Source organism: Falco punctatus (genome assembly GCF_963210335.1).
Source record: "Falco punctatus genome assembly, chromosome: 10".
In the NCBI taxonomy this organism is placed as follows: domain Eukaryota; kingdom Metazoa; phylum Chordata; class Aves; order Falconiformes; family Falconidae; genus Falco; species Falco punctatus.
In genome coordinates this window covers 36,304,378-36,326,036 of record NC_137590.1, presented here as the reverse complement: position 1 = coordinate 36,326,036, position 21,659 = coordinate 36,304,378, and the positions used below count along the sequence as shown (strand labels likewise).

Below are 21,659 nucleotides of genomic sequence, written 5' to 3'. Positions count from 1 at the left end.
CTGTGTTGTGTCTTTTACCATGCTTTCAGTACAGCAAGAGTGTGCATCAGCATGTGGGTCGCCAACTCTGCCTTTAAACAAGGTGCTTTTTTTCTCGGGAGGGGGTGTGTGTTTGGGGGAGGGGGGGGGGTGTCTGCTAACTGCACGTAGTCTCATTTTCAGGGGGAACATCACGATAGTTGCATACTTACTGGTGCCTGGTGTCCTGAAAAAAGGGTACTTAAACCCCCCAGCTCCGTCCATCCACAGAGACAGCTCTGCTTTCCAGCATTACAGCCACCCTTTGCACCTCCATCGCCAGTGGGCTTATAAGCATGAAAGCTGGAGATCAGCTATTTCTGTTTCACAAGGGACTTTGTCATATGCTGAGATGTTCCTACACAGCTAATATAGGATTGCCATGTTTAGTCCAAATAGGAAACTCAATACACAGCCCTTTCCATACTGTTTGTGTGCAGAGGATATGGACCTGACCAAAATTTCCATAGTCAAACTGTGAACAGACATAGAAACAAAATCAAGAGCCCCTTTTGCTTTTCTGAAGTCTTCCAATTTTGCAATGATGCTATAAGAGCAGCTCAGTTACCATCAAACCCTTACTGAACTTTTCACTTTGCTGTTCTTATCCCCTTTGTTTTATAACACCTTCCCTATGCCAAGGAATAAAAATTAGAAAACAAGAAGGAAGAATAACCAAGTATCTAAAGTTTGGATATCTCTGACCTCCCAGCTTCCCAAGAAAAAGTTGAATAGAGGGAGGTTGGAAACGCACCAGTAATCACAAGTGGATCCCAGGTAAGCCTCTGCAGAAGAATTCAACGTGCTGCAAGAGAAGACTGTAGCACACAGCAACACAAAATCAAAAGTCAGAGAGAATGCAGTGTAAAACACGTAGAATGCCTGATGCAGATAAAGACAACGTTACCACACAGCACGAAAGCAGCGCCTTACTATCCCACAGCAAGATGGGTGCCTGTGCACAAATCTGCGTTTGTAAGATCCACAGCATTAGCACAAAGCAGAACAGCCGACACTGATTACACTTACGAGATGAAGTGAATCTGGCCAGGGAAGGATGGTTTCAGAAGCAATTGTGCCTTAAGCCACTTTGTCCTACAGTGAGGACAACCACCCAAAACAAACCAGCAACACCCACATAAGGCTCATTTTGCATCTGCTGGGCTTCCCACTAGGCTGCGTCCACAGCCCAGTCCCACCACGCAGGGGTGGAAGGTGAAGCATCTCAGTGGGGAGTGATTCCCACCGTGGGAAGCAGAAGGCAGCAGGTCTGGCTGCATGGTTTAGTCCTTTTGTCCCAAAAGTGAAGGGCAGAGGCAAACAGCAGGCACTGTGAGTCCTGCAGAGATGGACCCTGGCACGAGAGCATCACAGAGGAGAAGGTATCAGATGCCTGGAGCAACAGATTCCCACCAGTGCCCCCGCATTGGGAGCCACTGCAGCACACCCCAGCCGAGCTGCCACGCTGGGCGAGGGAAGGGAACCTGCTGGGCACAGGGTTTGGTTTGTTTTCAGTGTCAAACAGCCTTGGGCAGCTTCTGAGAGCCCAAATTGCCTGGCTCTGCAGCCTGCTCAGAGGTCCCGCAGCTCCAGGAGGGAGGGGAGGAGGAAAAACTGTAGCCGTGCTCAAGCAACTAGAAAGCTGATGCGGTGGTGTTGGGTAAGTGACACGGGGGCAAGTCAGAAGAGTTTGGCAGCAAAAAGGCAACCGAAGGGATCCAGCAGCAGGGAAAAAGGATGAACATAGTTGAGGGGAGCAGAGAGGAGCTGGGGAGCAGGGGCCTCACAGCACACAACACAGCCAGCTAGAAACCCAAGGAGAGAAACAAGCCAAGGTCCTTCAGCCATCAGAGTCATTTGGCTATTCGCAGCCTGTAACACCTTCCTTGTGAAGGAGCACGCAGGGCAACAGTGTCAAGCTATGGCTGTCTGGAGCCCCAGGGGGACATCCCGTGACACTCACTGGCCTCTCAAGAAAAGGTGCTGGAAAGAGACCAGAGCTGAGGATATCTTCCTTAGAGCTGCTAGCAGCAGCTCAGGTAGGGCAACCAAAACCTGCTTGCTATAAAGAACTGAAGCTCAGTAGGATCCCACCTGGTGCATTGAAACAGACTTCAGGAGAAAGAGGACCCACCAAAGAGGAGACCTTAAAACAGGTTCCTGAAAGCCACAGGCAGAGAATCAAGTTGGAGGTACAAGTCCTGTGGGCTCCTCCTCCTTCACAGCTAAAACCACAGCTCTGAGCAGGCTTTGCGTCGTACTGCTGCCCCCTCAAAGCGGCATTCAGGAGAGCTGCTCTTGTAAATGGGCACCGCAAAAGGAAGAAACCCAAACAAGATGTGCTGCGCTCAAAGCCAGCTCCTCGGGGGAAGGAAAGAAGGAACACAGCCCAAAGAAGAATTTAGAAACAAAAGGTGTTTTGTAGCAGACAGAGCTATTTATAAGCTTGGCTATGAAATAAAGCTTCTTTTTTATAGTAGGAAAAAAGTGAATGAGCTTGTTTTCACCCTCAACAACTTCCTCTCCTCTCACTGTGCCAGATGCTGCCCAGTTGGATCCAACCAGTTATCACATCCCTCTATGCCAGTCCTCCTTATTGCTGCAACCCTCTACTATCATCCACTCAAGATAACACCGGGATATCTATTAACACAACCACAATAAGAGCACGAGATCCAAAAATCGTTTCAAGAGGGCACAGAGACAGCAACCCAGCTCTGCCTTCCCCCTTGCTGCACATCTGATGACAGCCCTTTCTGCTCTGTTGGTCTACCCAGCACAGCAGATGCTCATGTCCTCCCCTCTACAACCTAATTACAGGCTGGTTCCAAGAGGTTGCTGAAATCATTAAAAGATTTTCCCCTGGTTAGTTCAGTAAATCTGGGAATTAGGCCCCAGAAGCATCTGAATTTCAGGAGTACATCAGCCCCCACACTCAGCCAAAATGCCCTCCAGCTATCTACTTGTCCTTGCAACATCAGAGAGCATAAGAAAAAAAAATTAAAAAGCAGATAGAGACTATTCCTTCAAACTAGCAAAGGCAAACACATCTTCATCCAAACAGCAGTAGCTGAGGGACTTATTCTGCAGATTAAACTAACACAGGTATTTACGCTTCCTAGTGGCATCAGAAAGTCAGAAACCAAAACAAACCCCTGCTGTGTGCCCACTGGCTTCCAGCTCAGAAAGTCAGACGTTTGCCCAGAAGCAAGGCTCCAGCTGTTACCGTACGGCACCTTCCAACTCACCCAGCAGAAATAACCCCCATGTCCTGCCAGAACACTGCCAGGAGTTTGTCACACAGTGCAAGGTCATACCCCACCTACCTGGTTAATGAGTTCTCCAAGCATGCTATTGCTCTGCAGCATCATCTATCAACACCTTCTTGTACTGGCCGTGGCCTGTTGCAACAAATTTATACCTTTTGCCAGAATGAGTGGACTGAAGAGGAGAGAAAAAAAAAAGAGAGCCAAAGTCAGCATTTTCCTCCTCAAACAGGCAGTCGAGATCACACAACTGAAGCCAGAGGAGCATGTGATACAGTTGTCTAATCCCAGAGGGCCTGGAGACAGCCTGCTCTGTGCTCCCTTCTTGCCACTTCCACGTAAGCTCTTTGCACAGACCAACCACCACTTCAAGCAGCAGGCACAGGAGGTGGAACAGAACGGGAAGATGCAGCACCAGGTGTCACGAGGGAGGGCTCTCAGCCGGGGCTGCTCTCACCCGTGGCAAGAGCCGGTTCCATTTACCACGCTGGCAGCAGTACCAGCTCGGGAACAGACAAGGTATTATCATCTTCCTCTCCCAGCCTGGACAGTTCAAGCAGTGCATTTTAATGGGCATTCCCACAAATGTACTGGTCGGCACAGACCCCCAGATCCGTCTGCAAGTGTTACTACTGTCTCAGGGTTGGCTTCACTTAATTTTGCGTGCTTTCTTTGCTCTCAAGACTAAAACGCCTAACAAGAGCAAAGCAACTCACATCTGCAGTTCCCTCTGAGCCTAGAAGGCTGGGGGTCCCAACTCGGGGGCTGAGCACAACATGCCGCTCAAGACACCCTTCGATATTACTGGTTATAAAACAACTTTGCCCCCGTTTTTACTAGGGCTGAAGCAACAGCAGCTCACTGTTAGGAAGAGCTCTTGGGTATGCGGTTGCATTGATAGATACAGGCAGCCCTTGTCCCTGCAGAACACCTGCTCAATGCTTCCACAACCCAGCCAGGAGCTCTTTTTTTTTTTTTTTTTTTTCTCCACAGAAGAGCAAGTGCTTTCATGCTCACACAGACAGAAACTCACCTTGATACTGGTCTCAGGCTTGGGATCGCCCTTCTGTTCCCAAAGGCTTCTTTTACTCATGATGTCTCCAGCCACGATATCCTGAGAAGATGATGTTCTCATTACCCTTCACTGCTAACGCTGGTGAACATGTCTTTGTTCACGTCCCTTCCAAACCCACACATCTGACCTCCTTTTTTATTTAGAAGATCACAAAATCTGACCTATGGCAGCTGCAGCTAAAACCCAAGACTGAAAACTTACTTCTATTCCCAGTATGGCCTACGTTTTCCCCTCTCTTACTCTCAACAAAAGCCTGGATCAGAGATCCAAAATATTTTTCTTAAATACTTAGGACATGTTAACATCAAGGCTTTTTTTTTTTTTTTTACGTGGAAGGAATTTTACTCACACAAACAGAGGTTTGCAACTGATGTGTTACAGAACCAGCCTTGCTGAGAATGACCAGAAAGTGAAATTAAGAGCACAATACAAAATACTCTTTGCATTTTCCAAGTTTACAAGATTTATCATCTTGGTACTAGATGGAAGTCTGCGCTGAGCAGATGGAGCTCAGTTCTAGCCGCTGCAGCAGATCTACGCTTTCTCCCCACCAGCTGATTTTATTCCCGTTTCAAAACGGAGCCCCAACCAGCAGCACAGAGGCTTTCCTAGCTGTACCACAGAGAAAAAAAATTGGGACTCTAGCGCAGACAAAGCAAAGCTCTGAGGTCTTTGGGGTCTTTGCAGCGAGCCTTGCATCCTGATGGAGGAGGTCGGATCTCCAACACAGATGCCTTTATAGCTGGTAGGCACCACCACCGCGCCGTACCAAGGCTAACGCAGCCCCCCCTCCCCCGCAGGAGCAAGGCAAGTCCTGCAAGTGCCGTACCTTACAGGGCAGGGGCTTCGCAGCAGACTGAGCTGTGACCTCTCCGGTCTCCCAGAGGCTTTTTGTGCTGGCTACCATCATGCTGGTGGTGGGAAGGTCGAGAGAGGGCTGTCGGACAGGTTTTGGAGCCTTTGTGGATGTCTGGAAAATAAATGGAGAAAGAGCACCATCAGGGAGTGTGTTCTTTTTCCCCCCCTCTCCCCATAATTGGAGGTCCTCAGGGACGAGGGGTGTAAAAGGAGACCTGCAGGTCTTGCTAGTTCCTGCCAGATGCTCCCACCCTTGAAGCAGGGAACATGATGAGACAAGGATGGCACAGGTCTCTAAAGAAACCTGCTTTATGCTGTGAAGGGAGATGGAGACAGAATGGGGTGCTCCCAGCCAAGAGGAGACAATTCAGTTGTCACCTCCCAGATGGTAAGACTAAGAGGCACGGTGGGAGAGCAGCGCCCAGCAAAGGGAGCTCCTCGAAGGCCGGGGCAGACAGACAGCACAGCAGCCCACCTCAATAGCCTGTGTGTACTGCTCCAGCCTGTCGTCAATCTTCGACACGGGGAGGGGAGGCTGAATCTTCTTTATGCTGTTACTGGAAAGCAGAGAAGAAGATTAAAGTGATCCCCCAGTGCCTCAAGCAGAAGGGGGGGACTTTGAGGGCCACAGGCGGCCTGTCCCTCCTTCCCCTCCCCGCAGCAGGGCCCTCCAGCACCCTCGGTTTGCAGAAGGGACCTGCGGCACCCCAAGGTCAGCCCCAGAAATACCTTTTCTTTATGGAGCGGTTCAGTGACTCGGTCCTGTCTGTGATCTGAAACGGGAGAGAGAAGGCCAAGATGTTACTTTTGTCCACGGACCTCGGACGGATGTAGGTCACCTCAGCTGACTGTAATACAACCATTTCTTTTCCCTGATCCCTCACCCAGATTTTGGTTAGAAGCGCCTCACTCAGCCCCATGTTCCCACATAGGTCAGAGAGACAGGGAGCATCCCCTTTCCTCCTCCTTTCCAAGGCAGGTGAGCACAATCCCAACCAGTTTCAGGGGCAAACCAAGAATGTGCAGCTTCACTGACAGCTAAAACAGCAACCAAGACTATTTTTTCTACTCCCCCTGCTCAAGGGCCAGGTATCTCTCTCGGACGCTCAGTCTCCTAGCCAGACCTAACAGAGAGAGTGGCAAGTGTGGAAAGGCAAGGGGGGAAACCAGAGGCCCTACCACCCGCATCTGCGGGAGGAGCCAAGCACGAGAGCGGCACAGGCAGGAGTTACCTCAGGTTACCCACGTCGGAGCAGCACACAGACGGGGCGAGCCAGCACGTGGAGCCACCTGCAAGGCAGCCCTGCAGGTCAGGCCATAAGGAAAGAGAGTTCTGCACCAGGGGCTCCTGGCCAAGGTCTCTCTGGCCAAGGCAGGAAGGCAAGCAAACACATCCCAACCACTGGATAAAGGAAAGCTGAAGCATTGCTAAACCTCACCACCCTTTCATGCCCCAGAAAACAAGAATACAGTGAGAAAAAAAAAAAAAAAAATCACTTTCAAGTCAAAGGGCAGGCTCTTTCTTAACAGCAGTTCCTACAGAGCCCAGGAGCAGCAGCCAAGTAACAAGGAACCTTCTCTCCCCGTGTCACTGCTGCCTGCGCCACTGGAAACTTCACCCACCAAGGCAGCAGAAAAAAGGCAGCACTAGGTGCTCATTTTCAGATGCTCTCAGGATGCTGGTGCACATGGTAACGTTAACCCAACGTTAGCACATGGCCTGCGTCCAAACACACCCTCCCTCCCCTATTCTTATTTCAATTTTAAAAGGCTTCTCCATAATGAGCAAGAACTTGATGGTTGTAGGTGATGAAACCTTCCTCTTACAATCTTCAGCTGAGCACAAGACAAGACAGTGTCACAGAGAGGACACATTTAACAGCTGCACCCAAGAGCACTGAGCCCATTAGAGAAGTGCACAATCATGAAACGGTGCTGCCCTGGCTAAGAGATGTGCTGGGGAGAGTCACTCTGCAAGGTCCCAGCAGAGCTGTGTGACACATCCCATCAGCCAGCTGCTTCTGCTGGGCAGGCTGCCCTCCTTCACTCGGTGCTGCAGGAACTGATGCTTGCCTCTGAGCCGTGACTTCAGAGAGTGGGTCGCTCATCCCCCTGGGGCACTGATGGGCAGGCTGGCACCACATGGGACATAACAGCACTTGAAAGGGGAATCTGGTAGACCCCTGCCTATGTCTCAGCTTCTCAATCACAAGTAGGTAAGGTACCACTAGGAAAAAACCTTGCCAACCCTTCCAGAGAGATGTTGTGCAGCTGCAAGCCACCCACAGGTGCTTCCAAACAAGCAACAAGCTAAATAGAGAGGGGCCTGCAGGTGACAGTAGATCTCGGCATGACAGTCAAGGCAGGAACAAACTTCCCTAAGCTATTTGGAGACCACCTCCCCCTGCCCTGTAAGGCAACTCCTTGCAGGCAGATTCATGCATTTCTCTGGTCCAAAGCATGTTCTGAAGGCCAGAAGACACCACCGCTGCTCACCTGGCCAACCTCAAAACTCAGAGCTCACAAGCAGCCTGGGACAAAACAGGGCTGGTACGAGGTTTCCCCCCTGCCACCGCACACCTCTTTCAGCCCCCAGGTCACACTGGCCCTCTGAACACCCCATCGCACTGCGACACAACATCTGCCTGCCCCAGATGTGTACCTGGCCTCCACCAGCCACAGCTGGCTGGGGAGCTCACTGCCCACTGCAGATGCTCTTGTCTTTCCACTACCAGCAGTGTTTCTGCTGAGCAATCCCGTGCCAAAACACCTTCTTGGTGGTCAACGTGCTTAATTCTCAGTGCTCACACAAAGCTCTGCGAGCTGGGGTGTAAAGATCCTCCTTCCTTTGGAAAGGTCCCAAGCTCATATTTTTCCTGAGCAGCTTTACATCCAGCTTTGTGTATTGGTGAGCTCTGACACCACTGTATAAAACACAAAGACTATATTTCTAAACCTTTCCCTGGGCTAATCTTAGGAGCAGGAGTTAAGCTCAGGTCATGGGGCTATGTGTGTTTTGGGCTTGTAATGACAAAAGTTTCAGCACATGAAAGGTGCTGGAAGAGTTTCCCACATTTCCCCAGCAGTTCCACTCCAGGGATATGCTTTGGCCACCCCCACCCCACTTTTCAAACCCAACATTAGCACATGGCCTGCGTCCAAACACAGCCTCCCTCCCCTATTCTTATTTCAATTTTAAAAGGCTTCTCCACAACGAGCAAGAACTTGATGGTTGTAGGTGATGAAACCTTCCTCTTACAATCTATTTACTTGTGCAAGAGGAAGCATCCATACAATCCGCCTCATCCGGGAAGTATTGACTAAGCAGCAAATAGCACAGATCTTAACACAAAAAAAGCAAAGATAGTACCAACAAGAGATTAACAGGCTACACCGGCTCCTCACCTTTTCCCTCCATGCTATAATTAACAAGCTTAGGGCTTACAAAGGCAAGGAGCCATTCACTACCGAAATGGCTTATCTGTATCTATTGTATTTAAAAGCACGGGGACAGGACGGGGATTTGTGGACGATGCAACAGAAGTCATGAGACGCAATTCAGGTGGCGTGAAAAATGGAAGTTTCGCAAGAGCATCAATGCAAACAGATGTGATTGGGGAGGACACAATGCTACAGAGATGAGGAATCTCAGTTTAAAAAGCTTAAGTCATACTTTCTGATTTTATTCTAAGAAAGATAGGGGAATTCTAGTGCTTCAGTTTTGGGGTTTTTTTGGGGAGGGAAGGAAAACTTCATTTTCTGGTTAAGTTCATGTGTAACCTTTGACCACGATCACAAGCTGAAAGCACAGGCGTCTTTCTCAGTATTACAATATCCCCTGGAGTCCTCAACGAACTCCAGACTTTCACGGTGACTGGCAAAGCCCACACGGAGACAGCGGCAGCCTCACAGCGCACGCAAGCGAAGCGGGAGGAGGGGAGGCAGACAACCAAGGCGGACGAGCGGAACAGATCAGGCCACTTGTCCCAGCCCGTAGCAGGAGTGGGATAACAGGATTCACACCCTACGTTACCGCAAGCCCTGGATCATCTTTCCTCGTCACGGGTGAGGTGCTGTGGCTGCCCTGCCTCCAGAGGGGCGCAGGCACACGAACCTTCATGGAGCACACCGTGGCGTGGTCCGAGCCCAGCTCCTCCTCTTCCCCGCCGGGGGGGCTTGGGGCCTTCTGGCGCTTTTCTGATGCTTCTTCTTCCTCGTCATTTCTCCTTCTCTTCTTTTCCTGAGTGCAGAAAATGGACAAGCCAGGAAGTGAGCTGGTCAAACTGCTTACTACGCAACAACAGTGATTTTTTGTCCCCCTGTCTCCAGGCTTCCTGCTTTCCACTAAATAAATACGTGAGCACAGAAACTTTGAGTTCACATCATCTACTTTTGAAACATCCAGGAAGAAGCTCATGTGTCAGTCAGGGTTGGGAATCAGAGTTTTGCAGGTTCAAGGCTCCAAAATGATATGAAAAGGGATCCTTGCATCAGTTTATAAAGATTTCTTACCACTGTGGAGATACGAAAACCTGAATTTCTCATTTAGAGGCCACAAGGAGAGAGAGCAGCTGCCTTTAGAATAAAGAGCTAGAGAGAGTCACACACACGGTTCAAATGCAGAAAGCATACTAGCCTCAGCAAGTCAAAATCCATTTACAACAAAAGATATCTGAAGCTCAGCCACCCTGCTGGGCTCGCACACCTCTCAAGTTCCAGGTTTGTCTCCTTCATTAACCAGGAATTACACCTTGTCAGAAGAGCAAGGCAAGAAAACCTCAGCTGGGAGCAACGCAAGATTGAGAGATACATCAAGCCAAAGTGCTCCAAAGGTGCAATAAAGGCTGGAGAAGAGAAAAACAAGCAGTAAAATTTAGATTTGAGTTCTCCTGAAGAGCTGCTCGCTGCCGACAAAACCACAGGAGAAATAGCAGCACTTTCCTTCTCGGGATTGCAGGGACACTAGTTGGCACCCGGAGCCCCGGGACAGGCACAGCGGGCGGAGGCTGCCTGCAGCCACCCCCAGAGGGGACACAGGCGAGAGCAGCACCAGCCCCAGGTTACACCACGAAAGGACATCTCCGTGGGCTCAGCACCCGGCAGCATACGCAGCAATGGTGAGCCGAGCTCTTGGAGAGCAGCCCCCAGCTCCCCCAGCAGCCCTGTGAAGAGGAGGTGGTCAGCTCCTCCTGATCCCACCTCTTGCTCAGCTCTCTCCTCTTCCTCACGCTCTTGGACCGGTTCTTCGTCCTGGCACAGCCTCTCTTCCTCCCTGATAACTACATTCTCCTCCTGGATCTCCTCCAGGCTTTCCCGACCCAGCTGGATCTGCTCCAGTTTGACTTCAGTTTCCCTCACACCACCGTCCTCTTCTTCATATGACTGTCGTGGAGACCTAGAGGAGGGGGACAGAGGTCAAAGCACCAAAAAAAAAATCGTTGTGAGCCTACAGACACCATCAGGTGCCTCAGACCTCTAGAAATCCAGTTTTATCACACACACCCCCAATCCTACAGCCTGCTGGGTGTTTGACACCAGGGCTCACAGCCACTTCGTGGTCCCACCTAATTCCAGGCACCCAGGTGTAACACCAGTCCCGTCACACTCCCACACTTTGAATGTCCAAGACTCAGCTCAACTAAGAGTTGTGGCAGAGCTGAAGGTACCTTCACCTTCCCAGCCTCACTGCAGGCAAGACCCGCAGGAAAACGGGGATCAGACCCCCCCTCAGACCCCAGACAGAGAGCACACTATCACCAGGATGTAGCGCTGGCTCAGTTGTCTGCTCAACTACAGCCAAAATCCCAGGCAGACCAGCACGCTCTGTGGTCCTGGGGCACCAACGCGGACCTGACGCTGTCCCCACGGCTCCCTGCACCCATCCAGCGCGGAGCACCAAACAGCCTTCCTCCGCCTGGATGCGTCTCGCACATCGCAGAGCCTCTCGCTGGAGGAGGGTCTCACCGACACCACATGAACATGCTTCCCAAGATCCCCCTTTTCCCGAGCTGAAACTAAACGGCAGGGCAAGGCTGCAGAGCTGCTCACGTGGGGTTTTTGCTTGCAAGGCGCAGCGCTCCGTGAGCAATGCCTTGTCCGCACCTGAACCACGGTTGTGCCCACTGGAATAAATCACGCCTCGGCCCATGCCATGGCCCGGTAAAACAAAGGCGTCCCAGAGCAACCAGGGTTCACCCCTTGGCCTCAAACCACCACGGTGGGATTTGTACAGGAGGATTCCTCCAGGTCTCTGAGGCTGAAGAGACCCAGGAGTGTGTTTAAACCATCAGCTTCGCAAAAGCAGAGCAGCCCGTGCCTTCGGGCACAGTTGGTGGAGGGGAGCACGTAACCACAGAGCTCTCAGCAGCTCACAGCGGTGCACCACAACGTTGTGGCCATCTTACTTTCCCCAGCCGGAGGACAGCTTTCTCCTTCCAACCATTTCTTAGAAAAATCACCCAGCCTGTGACAGCAAGGCTGGAGAGCTGGCTAGTGGGCAGCCACCAAAGTGCAGGGCTGACTCACCGCTTCCACCTCACCAGCCAGCACCAAAACCTGAAAAAAGGTTCAAGTAAGGCTTTTCTACCACGCCTCTCTGCTGCTAGGAAGGCAGCTGACAGACAGCCACCATCCAGCCCTCCTCACTGATGCCCAGCGAAAAAGCTGATGCATACGCTGGCTCGCTTGGCCATCCTCTCACACCATCAGTGCAGTCACCAACAGCAAACAGACTCTGAAAGCCCAGAAAACTAGTTTCTCTTCACCAGAACGCTTGCAATGCCTCCAGCTAAAGCGCAAGCTCATAATAAAAAATAAGGCCAGCAGGTACAACGCAATCTATAGGATGCCTTTTGCACCACAGCAGCTTTGTATGGCAGGCAGCCAGCCTGACACAGCTCCCACCCTCTTGCACGGACCTCCCCCCCAAAGCAGGGAACCAGAAACCAAAAAAAAAAATAAAAAAAAAAAAAAAGGACCTTCACAGCAAGGTCCTCAGGGGTTGCACAAGCTGGTTTAGCTCCACCTGACAGCAACCATCTCCACCCTCTCATCCATAGCCACCACCTAAACACCCTGCGTGTGAAAAATCAGGGTTTGCTCCCTGCCAGGTAAGCAGAGAGCCGGGAAGCGTGGGGCACAGCAGGCACAGCCCTCCTGTGCTCGCACCGCACGCCCAGCCTGCCCCTCACCCGAGCCAGCCCACAGCTGCTGCCGGGACCCTGCAGGGCACAGCCACCCACCAGGGAACCAGAGGCCCATTCCCAGTAAGCCCCAGGGTCTGAGCCGCTCCAGCTGCCTCTCGCAGCCAGCCCCCAGCCAAAAGGCTGCTCAGCTACAGCCCCTGCCTTAAAGCATCACCCCGTCTGATGGGCTTCACCTGCCACGGATGCCACCTCCCTCCCCTGCTCAGCACCCTCCTGCCTCGCTACAGAAAAAACACACAAGCATCACAGAAAAACCCAAGGAGCGATTTCAGGAGAGGAAAACGCAACCCTTACAGCTAATTCTCTTTTGAAGGCCAAGGAGGGAAAAACAGCAGCCTTTTTCTCCAGACAAGCTTTTTGCAAGTAGGGTGGAAAAAGAGGCATCATGCCAAAAAGCAGGTGGGGCTGATTTCTAATTGCTCCCACAGATGTTATAATCAACAGCACAGCGAGGTGCTTGAGCAAGGCTTGTGGGCTCAGAGCTGCAAAGGTCCAACGTGCAGAGGGGTTTAGCGCTGGTGTGTGGAAAGACATAAGAAAGAGGAGAGCTCTAGTTATCTGTTCAGCCGTAAATATTAATCTTAGGCATTTTTTCAGTCTTGTGGGTAAAGAAAAGGCTGTGTCATCACAGCGGCAAAATTCACAATACCATCAAGCTGCCAAGACAGCTGAGTCCCAGAGTTCGCGTGCAGGTAGACGGTGTCCCAGGGAAGTGGTTAAGGCAGGAGTTTGGTTCAGCTCGGCAAGGGGTGAGCGATGGCAGATGGGGATGAAACAGCTGAACACACAAGCCCCTCTCGGGGCTCTCTGCTGCCTGTTTTTCCCCCAGGGAAAGAGAACTGGAGCGCGAGATGGGCTGGGGCCATTAACACCCGCTATGACAGGAGTAAGGAAGCAGCGCTAACCTAGACCAGCTCTTTAGGCTGGCCTGGATTATATTAGAGGTTGTTTCAGCCCTTGCAGCAGCTCAGTGAGCTTAAATCTGCTGTTGTCGCTCTGCCAAACCCAGGCATCCTGGCAGGCTGTTGCTTGGAGTGCCAAGCTCGATCCAAACACCCTCAAAGCCTGGAGCACCCCTGAGCCTGTCCCTCCTCACCAGCCCACATGGCCGGCGGAGAGCATCCATCCCAGCGGTGCGGGGCTCATCCTGCCCTGCTGACGCTCCGGCCTCTGCCTTTGTTCTTATGCACGCTAGGCTTGAGCTGGGCTTGGGCACCCCTCCTCGGGGACGGTCCTTCTGCTGGGTGCATTGGTTCCCCTCCCCTTAGTCCGGCTGTGTCCTACCCACCTCTGTTTGCGCTGCTCGAGCTTCTGGGACCAGTCACTGAACCCCTCATCCTCCTCCAGCTCTGAAGTCCCAGATGGCTTAAAGTCATAGCTGAAACACAGCAAGAAGGAAAATTAGGATGAGGTGCAAAAAACCCAAACCTGGTCTGAAAGAGCCCCCAGCCCGATACCATCCTCCTCTCCCCCCAGTTATTCCATCTTCTTTCCTCTGGCCACTCCCAAATCCCACTTGAAGCCTTGTCCTCCGTTACAGAAGATGCTTTTGACACACGTTTCAGAGTGCCCTTGTACAGAGGGGTCTCTCAGGGCATCGCTGCAAGATGGAGAGGAAGAAGGAGCAGCCCCACGTCTGCAGCAGAAGCACCCTGCTGCCTGCCTGGGCTCCGGGGCTGCACGCGGGCAAGCAGAAGACAAGCAAAGCAGCACACCAGCACCAAGAAGTGTGTGGTTTTTCTTCTGTACCAAAGCTGGCCCTAGCTTGTTAGGACCAGACGTGCTTCAAACTTGGTTGCTGCTTGTCCTGTGCTTGTACGCAGCCCCACAGGCAAGACAGCAGCAGCAGCAGCAGCCTGAACAGGTCACCGAGAGCCAAAGATGAGGCCACCAGCTCAAGGTCGGGGTTGGATCCTCACGTTCCACTGCAGCTCTGAGCCACTCACAAGCACTTGCGTGACTCCAGCTCCCTGCCTGGGAACGCCCCACGGCTGTGGGGAGCCACAGCCCCCCAGCACCAGACACGAGCTGGCCATGCATGGGGAGCCCTGGAGGTTTCCTATTTTCCCCCCCTGCATTCAGAAGGAGACTCGCCTCCCAGCCAGGGGTCCTGGGTGGGCAGGGGTGTTGCGAGCATCGGCCTGAGGAGGTGGCTTGGCAGATGTTTTTGGGATACAGGGCGGTCACATCACCTGTGAATTGGAATTAGGATGTGCGACTCACAGATTAGTTTAAAACTCAAAGGTTCAAAGTACATAATAAACGTGGAAGAGTCCTTGCTTTGCCTTTCTGGGCTCTCCGGTGGTGTCGGGAGATGCTTGGTCTCCTCCATGACCCCGGTGGCTTGAAATATGGGCAAACTTCTCTGGGCAAAAATATGGGGGGGGAAAAATAAATATGAAAACTTCTCTGAGGTTTGGAAATCTGCTATTGAACTGATGCAGGAGCTGAGGGTATACAAAAGCACCAGGCTCACCAGGGCGGGTAGCAGGGGCTGCGCACTGAAAATGTCTGCTCGGCCACAAGCCTGAGTACAGCCCGGCTCCTGCCACGGTTCAGGATCCCCTTGGCCTGCCGAACAGCGATGCCACGTAGGTCTAGGACATCGCAGCCCAGGCTGGGTTATTTTCTGCTGCGTGTGTGGCAGCAGCTTGTGGATGCCACAAGATAACGCTCAGGAAATTTGATGCAGAGCCAGGATGGGAGCAGGGATCTGCTGCGTCCCTGCTCAGGGCTTCAGGCAAGCTGCAGTGTTGGTGATGCCCAAGGCAGAATCCCTCTGCTACTTGCGGCCCTGAGCAGCTCCCAAGGAACGCTGGAAACTGGCCAAATGCTGTTTGAAAACTGGTCCCTTCCCCGTGCCCCTCCACAAACACAGCCCCAGGGGAAGCACTAAGCCAGCCCAGCCCCATCAGCATTGTCCCTTAAGCTGTCATCCATCCCTCTGGCTCCCAAGGCCATGCATGTCTTTCCTGCAAACCTGCCATTCTGCAGGTTATTTCTCTTTTTTTAGCGGGGGGAAGGCAGCAGAGGAGCTTTGCTCTGTCCCTTTGGTGCAAGGAAACGCAGAGGGTGGGTTTGCACAAAGAGAAGCGACATGGACAGGATGAGTCCCGGCATGGGAAGTGCCGAGTGAAGGAGGAGGCAGTGTTTACACAAGGGAGAGTGAAGCTTTTCGGAAGATTAATAGCCAGGGCTGACCCTGGCTGCGTGAGCAAGCCCAGGTGGCTGTCAGCAGCTGCAGGAGAAACCAGGGGATGGCCAGAAAAGAAGAAACATCCTTCTGGTGAAGCCTGGCCCAGCGAGCTCAAGCGTCAGGGAGCAGGGAGCAAACCCCCTTATTTTAGGAGTTGTTCTTGTCATTACCGCCCTTCACGGATGCTTAAGCACTTGATTAATTTTGGGCAACACCAACGGTCCCATGGGGCCAGCAGCATGTCTGTGCCTATACCCACGGGACTGGGGCTGCTGCACACTGCTCTGTGCCGGGGCCGCTCACAGCATCTTCCGGCAAAGCAGAGATCTTGTCCGCTGTTTTAAAGACCTTTACGAATTATTTTCCAGGCCCTGTGTGAAAGGGGTTTTGGAAAAGCTAACAATTATTATTACTTTCCAGATCTTCTGTTTGCTTTTAGGGCAGACTGCAGTGATTTTGTCTGCAGAACATCACCAGGTGTATTGCCACAAAAGATTCTGAAGCTTCTTTGCCATGCTTTTAGACAAAAAAACCAACAGAGTCCTGAATAATTTTGAAAGTATCTAAGAAATAACTGATCTTTTCATGGAAAAAACCCCAGATTTTTATAAACAGCTTTTGCTATTTTTTCAGTAAAATGAAGCTGCTGCTTCTCTCTGACTGTAATCCCAAACCCTGCTGCCACTTTTCATTGTGCTTAACGTATTTAGATAAGTTGGAACACAGAATTAGTGGGGAGACTGAGTTTGTCGACTCAGAGCGCAGACTGGTTTTTGTGCCAGCCCTAGTGCTGCACAGCCCCCGGGCTGCTGAACTGTGGACACAGGGAGGCTGTGGTGGATGCTGCAGTGGGGTGCTGGGGACGTGACTCGTCATCCTATCCCTTCTCCGGGGGGTTCCCCTCTGACAGCAGGTAGCTCAGCATCTCCATAAATGCCTCCTGAGCTATTTCCATTCAGGACTTGCCCCATTAAAGCATGAAGTTAACTTTCACCCTTGGAGCTGTGAACTGCACCAGCTCAGGAGCTGCTCCTCGCTGCCCACCGCCAGGGCAGCCCCCTCCGAGGGAGAGGCGGGGAGCCCGGCCAGAAGAGGTGATCGCTTGCTTGGCCACCAGCACCATGATCTGCCCAGGGTTGTGTGTCACATCCTGAGGCATGTGTCTGTTATCGCAGATACCAGGAACTTCCATTAGTTTCAGTGTAGGACGGTTCACAAGCTGAATTTTAACAAGGCACTGAAAGCCCTGGCGATGTGGACTCCCTGCCCGAGCTCAGCCTGGCCCAAGCTGTCCTACTGTAACTCTCAGGGCAGTAGAACACTCAGGCTCTAGACAAAAAAAAAAAAAAACAAAAAACAAACAAAAAAAAAAAACCCGTGTAAAGCACAGGTTCTGGCTTTTCCTGCCCAAATAAGAAACACATATTTGTTCGTTTGGGCTAAATCCCCCAACGCAAACCTGTTAGGGAACTTCCCCATCTCCCCACACCACCCCAAACGGCAGACAGCTGCTCCAAGGATGCGGGAGGGTTTTGCTGCAAGGAGAGAGTGTGTTGCTGAAGGATTTATCTGTGGGTATTTCTTACTGGTTTTCCTGCGCCGGACTCGCACTCTCCGAGCAGGAGACGGTGCCATTCAAGCCCTCCTCTGCCTGGGACCTCAACTGCTTCTCCCGCTCCCGCCGTCGCCGCTCTCTCGCCGCCTCCTCCTCATCTTCCACGCTCCACTGTGCTGTCAGCCTGCCAGGACAGAAGGAAAACCCATCCTTAACACTGTCGGGCAGTGCCTGTGAAACCTGGCAATAATCCCCACGAGGTGCCTGGGCTCCCCACAGCAAGCGGGGGGCTCCTGGAGAAGAGCGCTCCCGCTGTGAGCAGCGGTCCTCCAAGTGGCATCCCCAGCTCCACTGGCACAGCTCCACAGCGGGACCAGCCGATGTGCAAGGATAAAGTGGGATGCACGAGAGCCTTTCCCAGCCCCGAGGAAGACATGGTGCCTATCCCCCTCGTCCCACAGCAGCCACTTTCCTGCAAGCTGGAAGCCCACTGGGAAGCACCATTCCCTGCAAAGCAGCTTTGCGCCCCAGGAAGGGTTTGTAAAGGGTCTTGCAGTGCTGCAAGAAATTCCACCCCTCTGTCTCAAGCTTTGGCTCAGGAAGGGTGAGATCGGCACCCTGGGGGTGAGTTTCCTTAAGCAGGAGCAGAGGGCACGGTGGCAGAGGGCAGCGGCTGTGTTCCTCTCTGCCCTGCCCAACTTCCTTCCCCCCCTGCAGAGAAGGAAAACCTGCCCTGGCTTCTCCCAGGCATCTCATCTGCTGGATAATAACACCTCTGTCGGCAGAATGGCCTCTTACATCCCCGAGGAAGCGATAAGGCGGCTGCCACATTCCTCCTCCTGCGATAGCACACGTCGCCACCCAGCATCGCCACCCAGCATCGGCTGCTGCTCCACCGCTGGCGGCACCGGCTGGGATGCAGGCAGAAAGGGACATGCCACCACGGTGTGGTCACCACTCACCCAACAGACTTGTCATGGCAGCTGGAGTGGGGCAAGTCTGACTCGTGGTACCCGGGCCTGATGCTGGGGCAGATGCTGGGGCAGATGCTCCCTCTCCCCACTCACCCCTGGCTCAGCCAGGTCCAAACCAGATCACAAGGGCTGTTTCCCCTGGTGTTTGCATGCCTGTCTGCAGAAACGCTCTCGTGCGAGGCGTGCACATGGGAGCCGCATGCACACAGGAGCTGGGAAGGTGATCTTCCACCAGCAGCAGGACCCAGCCCGACCTGCGCCTGCCCCCACTTCGGGCACACCCCCAGGACTGCAATCCCGATGCTCTGCAGGAGATACGCTGTGACATCAGTTCAGGTTGGGGCAAAGGGCTTGTGGAGAGGGAAAAGGAAAAAAACAAACCAGAAATGCCTTAGTTGAGACTTGTTTCATCCCTCATTTGAGCGAACAAGGGGCACGTTCCAGCTGACCCCAGAAGCATCACTCTGCCAGCCTGCCCAGCTGTGCCCACAGCCTGGACTATGAACCGTGCAAGGGGGCCTCACCAAGATGCTGCTTTCATTCAATTTTCATTTGCCCCCTTCTCCCAGCAAAGGAAAAAGAAAAAAGTTGGGATTAGTTGAGATATTTTTTTCAAGAAAAATCTGGCTTTTGTAATTCCACTAGGAACCTTGTCAGCCTTTCCAGGGGAGGCTCACTCGGAGCCTGTTTTACTCCACAGCACCAGCCAGGCTGCCTAGCTTAGCCCGGGTCGCATCCCTTTGCGGAGCGGTCCCACCACCCCCCCAGCAGGGTGCTGGGGGTGACCCTGCATCCCTGCCCTCCCAAACTCCCACCTCCCCAGAGGTGGCAGGGCCAGGATGCGGGGCTGGATGGAGACAGGTCACCCATCCCTGCTGAGTCCACGGGGGAGCAGGGAACCGCGCACATCCTGGGTCTAGGCCAAGAGACGGCTCCACCGTGGTGTCATTCCTGCCTGCCTTATTTTGGGTGGGGGCTTTCTGCAAGCAGCAAATGCAGCCACCCTTCGCCCTTCTCCCCCCAACCCTGTCACCCCTTGCCACCTTGCTCTCCATGGGGAATAAAGTTGACCCGGACCAGAGCCTGGGCTCCCCTCCTCCCTTCCCGACTCGTCCCACACTCCTATTTATTATTTTCCCCCAGGTTCCCATAGAAACCCTTGTCTGTGGACCTGGCAGGAAGCCACTGTGTTGTTGGGGTTTTTGGTTGTTTTTTTTTTTTTTTAATATATAAATGAAGTCATTCATTAAACTCTACCATGATCTCCCTCCCTTGTGCGACAGCTCCAGATAGTCTCCGATTCGGAAAGGCTTTTAACCCCGTCTAGCCCGTATCGCCCCAGTTATGAGAAGCAAGGTTCATGCTTATGCCAGAACAAGTTAGATTCCGATTTAATTCTTTCGCCCCCTCCAGTTTCTGGGGAAGCTGGGGCAGAGGCAAGGCTGCACCAACCCCTGGCTTGGCCGGGGTGCCCAGGGGAGCCTGGAGGGGGGTCCGCTCCGACCCACGTGAGCTTTCCGTGGTGCAAGAGCAGCCTTGGTTGGCAGCCCTCTCCCTTTCCCAGTTGGATGTGACTAACTCTCTCCCCATGACCTCACCGGCTCGCTATTCTGTCCCTGTATCCTCCGAACCGGCTGAGGACAGAGCCGGGGGCGACCGTTCTGGGGAGAAGGATTTTTTTGCAAAAGCAGGGAAATATCTTTCCCAGCTCCCGTGGCCGCAGAGCAAACCAGCCTTTGAGTTGCCCACCACCGTGCTGGGATGCAGCTCCAACACACTGAGCATCGTGGCAGGGCTGCAATGCTGGGAGCTCCGTGTCTGCTCCTCTCAGCAAGACGGGCTGTGGATAAGCCCCCCCAGAGCCCTCATTCACCCTGGGTTCGGAAATATCAGCACCCTCCAGCAAACACCGAAAACCAGTTTATTAGCAGATTTGGAGCGCTCTTTCATGCTCAAACAGCCTGGCAGCAGAGACAGGTTTAATAAGTGATGCTTTGGGGTGCAGTAGTCACACCAACAGGCGGAGGGAAAAGCACGACACCTTTTTGACTGTCCTAGCTGCACAAATATTTGTCTTCAGCAAAAAACAAACCACGCAAAAAAGAAAAAAAAGCCCTAAGCAGATGAGAAACTAAACCTTGCCAAAGTCCTTGCGTTTGGGTCAGCTACAAGGTTTTGTGGGACTGCAGACAGAATGTGCCATTTCAGTTGGGACAAGCCCAAGTATGAGGAAGGGGTCAGCTGTTAAATTGCCTTTCAAAGCTAAAGGGTGGAAAGATTTAATTTCCAAATGGTTTTGTTTTCTAAGAAGGGGCCACAGTCTCCCGTTTGCTCTAATTCCTCGCAGTCTCATTCAGGAACTCGACGTGCTCAGCCCACAGTGGCGTCGCACAGCCACCCTTCCCATTTCTAGAAATAATTAGCTGGCACTTCAGGATTGGGCTGATACCCCATACCCCTGCCTTCAGCTCCAGCCAGCACGGTCCCAGATCGGTCCCAGGCTGGGGCAGTTTTGGGAAGAAGCAGGCTGACAGCTGCTGGTGGGATTGAGAGCTCCCCGCTTCATTTCACCCCACACAGGGCGTGGAAATGGAAAGCAAGAAGACCTGAAGCTTGAAGGCTTGCAAGATGAGCTACAGCGTGCTACACTCCTGCATTCAGCCACATGCCTGTATAGAAGCATTTTCATGTGAGGTGAAAGGAAATTCAACCCCTCACACAACCATTCTGGGGACTGGAGGAGGGAGGGAGGTTGGGTGGAGAGACCACTCTGTTGTCCCAGCAGCCAGGAGCTGCGGCAAGGCTTGCTGTGGCAAGACCTCATCACAGGGCCGGGTCGTTTCTCTTATGTGATCCCTCCATCCCTGCCAACAGCTTTGGGAGGTCTTGGTTTGGGCTAAAACACTCTCTGTGGAAGGGGCTTATCTCTTCCCGAGGAGGTGAGGAGATTCCACAGGTCTAAGGATGGGCTGAAAGCACCTTGGTTCAGCTTTGGCCACAGTGCCACAGCTGGGCAAGCGTCCGGGATGCTCAGACTTCTGCTCTGACGGGGGCTGGCTGCCCATTTCTGATCCAGCTCTTTCTTGACTTCACCTCCCTCTGGACCCCCAGCCGAGGGAGGGGGTTTATTTCCATTTGCCCCACAACACACCTCCTCCCGCTGCACAACAATGCTACAGGCGCGCGCGCTCTGGCTGCACCCTTGCAGATGGCCACGAACGCCCGGTCCAGACAAGCCAGCATTGCTGCAAAGGTCACGTTTCCTTTGGGCAATTCCTCACCAGCACTTGAGGAGATAATAACATTCAGGCAAGGGAAATTTCTGGCACCAGATGAGCTATGTTTAAGGGAAACGCTGCAGACTCAAGGAGCCTTTTGCACAGCCGATGGCTCAAAGGAAGCTTTGCTGGCCCAAACCCAACCTTCAGCACTAAAGCTAATTCCAGAAAGGAAAATGAAATGCCTCCTGGAGGCTTTGGGCTTTGCAGACCTGTGCCAGAAAAATCCAGGAA

General features: G+C 52.7%; 1 protein-coding gene across 3 annotated transcripts in view; it reads right to left on the bottom strand.

The window, feature by feature from the left end:
- The window catches only part of LSP1 (lymphocyte specific protein 1), a 51,195-nt gene that overhangs the window by 7,863 nt on the left and 21,673 nt on the right, over positions 1–21,659 (bottom strand). For 2 of the 3 annotated variants that reach the window (XM_080403690.1, XM_080403691.1), the window contains exons 2-10: positions 17,205–17,357; positions 13,711–13,800; positions 10,417–10,612; positions 9,251–9,457; positions 5,947–5,990; positions 5,693–5,774; positions 5,189–5,329; positions 4,318–4,398; positions 3,345–3,459 (exon numbers count right to left, since the gene is read on the bottom strand). In XM_080403690.1, the coding sequence (XP_080259816.1) occupies positions 3,370–3,459; positions 4,318–4,398; positions 5,189–5,329; positions 5,693–5,774; positions 5,947–5,990; positions 9,251–9,457; positions 10,417–10,612; positions 13,711–13,800; positions 17,205–17,357 (1,084 nt within the window). In that variant the 3' untranslated portion in view covers positions 3,345–3,369. The remainder of the gene's footprint in view (positions 1–3,344; positions 3,460–4,317; positions 4,399–5,188; positions 5,330–5,692; positions 5,775–5,946; positions 5,991–9,250; positions 9,458–10,416; positions 10,613–13,710; positions 13,801–17,204; positions 17,358–21,659) is intronic. The other variant, XM_080403692.1, reaches the window with a different exon arrangement.